This window comes from Vollenhovia emeryi, unplaced genomic scaffold (assembly GCF_000949405.1).
Source record: "Vollenhovia emeryi isolate VEMERY1.0 unplaced genomic scaffold, V.emery_V1.0 DF939246.1, whole genome shotgun sequence".
In the NCBI taxonomy this organism is placed as follows: Eukaryota; Metazoa; Arthropoda; class Insecta; order Hymenoptera; family Formicidae; genus Vollenhovia; species Vollenhovia emeryi.
Genome location: NW_011967120.1, coordinates 61,023 through 65,221, shown reverse-complemented (window position 1 = coordinate 65,221; position 4,199 = coordinate 61,023). Strand labels below are relative to the sequence as shown.

The 4,199-nt window shown below is 52.0% G+C and overlaps 1 protein-coding gene across 1 annotated transcript in view; it reads right to left on the bottom strand.

The window, feature by feature from the left end:
* LOC105559983 (innexin inx1) overlaps window positions 1-2,422 on the bottom strand; it is a 12,469-nt gene extending 10,047 nt beyond the window's left edge. The window contains exon 1 of the mRNA XM_012008681.1: window positions 1,780-2,422. Coding sequence (XP_011864071.1) covers window positions 1,780-2,028 — 249 coding nt within the window. The 5' untranslated portion in view covers window positions 2,029-2,422. The remainder of the gene's footprint in view (window positions 1-1,779) is intronic.
* Window positions 2,423-4,199: the final 1,777 nt, after the last annotated feature.

Genomic DNA, 4,199 nt, shown 5'->3' with positions numbered 1-4,199 from the left:
AGAGAGAGAGAGAGAGAGAGAGAGAGAGAGAGAGAGAGAGAGAGAGAGAGAATCACGATCGAGCACCTGTAGGATTTTCCCGCCGACAAACTCGCGGCGAGCACTGAGAAATCCGTTCTCCACGAACTTGGCTCGCCTTCAGATTAAACTTAACGGGAAAATTTAACGTAAGAGTGTCTTGGGAATAAAATTTTCAGGGTGTCAACTCTGTTGTATCTTACACTATAATGAAAATACTAAAAGTGAGCAGCTCTTTCTAACTGTCCGTTTAGGAGACAGAGCCGCTCACTTTTAGCATTTTTACTATATTGTAAGATGCACAATTGATGCCCGGGACAAACCGAATTTATAAAAGTATCTTTTTCGCGATCTTACATGCTTCGCTACAAACTTCATATATAACAGTTTTCTTCGATGTTGTTCACCTTGACATACACATGGGCTTTTTCCAGGAGGAATATAATTTTATATAATAATAAATTTTCAAGTAAGACCCTCGAAACTGAACAATATATGAGAACATGCCTAATGCGGGTCACAAGGCAAGATGTAGGTAGCCCAACTTGTTATAGATCTTCAAATCTTTCTGAAAAATCGTGAATCTATATACCGTTTCTTTCCACATTAGTACTAAGTACGCGCCGAATTGTTTTTCCGGACATAACGCAGTTTGTCTTTACACGCAGATTCTGCTGACGACAATTATTCCGCGTGTAAAGACAAACTGCGTTATGTCCGGAAAAACAATTCGGCGCGTAGTACTAATGTGGAAAGAAACGGTATATACAGGGTGTCTCAGAATTCGCGCATTCGGAATTAATAGCTTGATTATTCGTGCCAAAAAAAGTAATTTTTTCCTCTGGCAAAATTGTGTTTGAACATTACTTTTCAAATAAGAGCAACTTTAAGGTAACGAATAGGCGCTTTAGGTAACGCGTGAATCAGGAGCGGCACGCGCACAGCGTGCCAGCGCGTTTGAGCGTGTATGCTATTTTACTATTTTGATAAAAGTTTTTATAAAAACTATGCATGATACCTAAATATCGTTATTTTGAACACATCTTATCTTAATAAGAGAATATGTTGCAATTAACATTACCGATTAATATTACTGAAGCAACGATTGAAAGTCAAATAAGAAGATTAGATAAGACGTGAATAATTGTGAACCGAAATTATTGTTCCAAAAGAAAATAAATAAATAAATAATAATAAAATTAGCAACATGTCGCAATATACTCCACTCGTATAATTCATCGTGATAATCACACTTCTTTTCCGTGTAATACAGACACGTAAAACACATGAACGTTTCTGTCATGAACGTGTCTGAACATGACAGAAACGTACACGCTCAAACGCGCTGGCACGCCGTGCGCGTGCCGCTCCTGATTCACGCGTTACCTAAAGCGCTTATTCGTTACCGTAAAGTTGCTCTTATTTGAAAAGTAATGTTCAGACACAATTTTGCCAGAGGAAAAAGTTACTTTTTTTGACACGAATAATCACGCTATGAATTCCGAATGCGCGAATTCTGAGACACTGTAGATTCACGATTTTTCAGAAAGATTTGAAGATCTACAAGTTGGGCTACCTACATCTTGCCTTGTGACCCGCATTAGGCATGTTCACATATATTGGATAATTTTATATCTTTTTTATCATAATTAACATAGCGATTGATCGGCAGTGACGGATCGAGGAGTATCGAAGAGTATAGAGAATGGGAACGATCGAGGAATCACACATGTATATATACACACACACATGCACACACACCTGTCGATTGAACGCGTCCGGCATGGTGAACGTGGACGTTATCCAGCAATAAGTGTTGATGACATTCACGGGCAGGCCCTGGACGATGCAGGAGATCGGGTTACCGACGTACTGGGAGGCCGTGATCAACACCGAGCACGTGAACAGCAGCACCGTGGTGAAGTGGTTGTGCATGCGAAACAGCACGGAGTCCGTGACGATCTCCTGCCGCTTCAAGTACTTGCTTAGTCCTCCCAGCAGCTTGTACATGATCGCGCTTGTTGCGTTCGGGTGTGCCGCGAGGACGACGTCCCCCGCGAAGGAGGACAAACAACGGCGAGGACGCTTGCCGAGGAGCAAGGATATCCAGCGGCGCCGTCACACCTCGACCGCGGCACCGGCACCACCTCTCCGCCTCCACCTCCGCCGACACCAGAACGCGAGTGCACCACGTGCGATCCTCGGGCGCAGCGCGCGAGGTCACCTCTCCACACTCGCACGCGCGCGCGCGGTGCTGGACCTCGCGAGTCCTCAACGGCGATATCCCCCGGGACCACGAGGACGTACAATCAACCGGCACTAACGAGCGTAGCCCATCCACCGCGCTCTCGCGCGAACGAAACCAGCAAAACGAAACGAAAGAGAGACACGAGCGTGCACGGTTGTCCACGCGGCTTGCCTCTCTACCTCCCTCCTTTTTTCTCCTCTGCCGCTTCGCCTTCCTCCTCTATTGCCCCCTCCTCTCCTTGTTCCCTCCTCTGCCTCCTCCCGTGCCCTCTTTCACGGCCTCTCTCTCTCTCTCTCTTTTTCTCTTTCTCTCTTCCCGTAACCCTCTATCCCCGCCGAGGGTCCTTCCTTCCCTCGACCCTCCGTACGCGGAGAGATCGGTCACCGAACCACGCTGGACGAGTTCCCGACGAGTCCTCGACGTGTTCCAGTTCCTCCCGCGAGAGATCGGCGGCTCACGCGCTCGCGTGAATCATTTAGCGAGGCGGGTAATAAAAGCGCCGTTGCGGCAGGGGGTGGGTCGCGGGACCGTCTTCGTCCCTCTTCTCGTCCCACTTCCGTTTCCCCGAGCCCTTCCTCCTATATTCCCCCCCTAAGACGGCTTCCGCGTCTCCTCGGTCCCCCCCAAACAGTCTCTTTCTGTCTCCTTTTTGTCTTAACTTTTTCTATTCCAACAATTATCCTCTTCCACAATCCGGTGTTTCGACCCCGGCGAGTTCCACGAACGGTCCGTCTTCTCGGACAGGTATATCCTTCGCCTCGGCAATTATCGCAGCGTATCACGGAATCCCCGCGCGCGTCTCCGCCGTTAGCATCCGACCGCGACGCCAACGAACGTGTAAACAAACGGCGGCGTCACGCGCCACAAGGATCTTCCTGAGCGGACCGGCCTCCCCGTCCCCTCCTCCCTCGGCGACTCGATTTCTCAACCGATTACCCTCGAGATCTCTCCAGCGGTCCCTTCCATCCGCGGCCGCGGGACGCGCGCGCGTTAAGGTAAAAGAACTAGAGGCCGGCGGGGGCCGCTCGTACGTGGATGTTCCCTTCTCGAGGACGCGAGATTTCCTCCCTCCCCTTTCCTCTCTCTTTTCCCCTCAACGTTCCCGGAGGACTCGCCAGAGCAGCAGAGGCCACGTTGAAATACGGCGAGCGCAAAACGCAGCCGCGCACCGCCGTCGCGTATCGAGGAAGCGACACTAACTACCAACTGTCAATCGTGCCAATCCCCCTCTCTCTCTTTCTCTCTCTTTCTCTCGCTCTTCCTCTATCCCCCTTCCCGGCAAAGTCGTCCCCTCCCCGATCGAGCCTCCGTGCACGGCACGCATGAGGCGAAACAAAATTGTGCAGGCAGCCGCGGCGAGGCGGACGCCACTCTCTAGGTGCCCCGTCTTCTGTTCTTCTCTCGCGAAGGAAGTAAACGCCTCTCCCCCTTCCTCCTAGCTCATTTTTTTCCCACAGAACTACCGTGAGACGGCCGCGTGCGCGCGCGCGCGCAAACGCAGCAGCTCTTAAGCTGCAACTGACGAGAAGTCGCGGTTGTTTGTTGTGTCGTCTAGGGGAAAGGGGGGGCGACGGTGAAGGGACGCCAGGGGCCTCGGCGAGGGTACACCAAGGGACCGACAGAGCGGCGGACGTGCACGGGGGACGGCAGCGGCGACGGGGCGAGGGGGAGGGGTCGGCTCGCGGCCGAGGAAGGGAGAGGGGGGCCCGACGCGCGTCTCTCATCTGCGGGCGCTATAGTGCGCGCCGTCGCTGCTCTACAATACGTGCCGTGCACTCGTCCCGTCTACTACCGTTGCTCACGATCATCCTTTTCACAGGCGGCACTCGGTTCGGGAATAGGGGACGACCCCCGGTATCGCCCGGCGCGCATATGCGGGGTTGCTGGCGGCGTTCCCCCTCCCCCCCCCCGTCTTAACGCCTCCCCTCGCTTT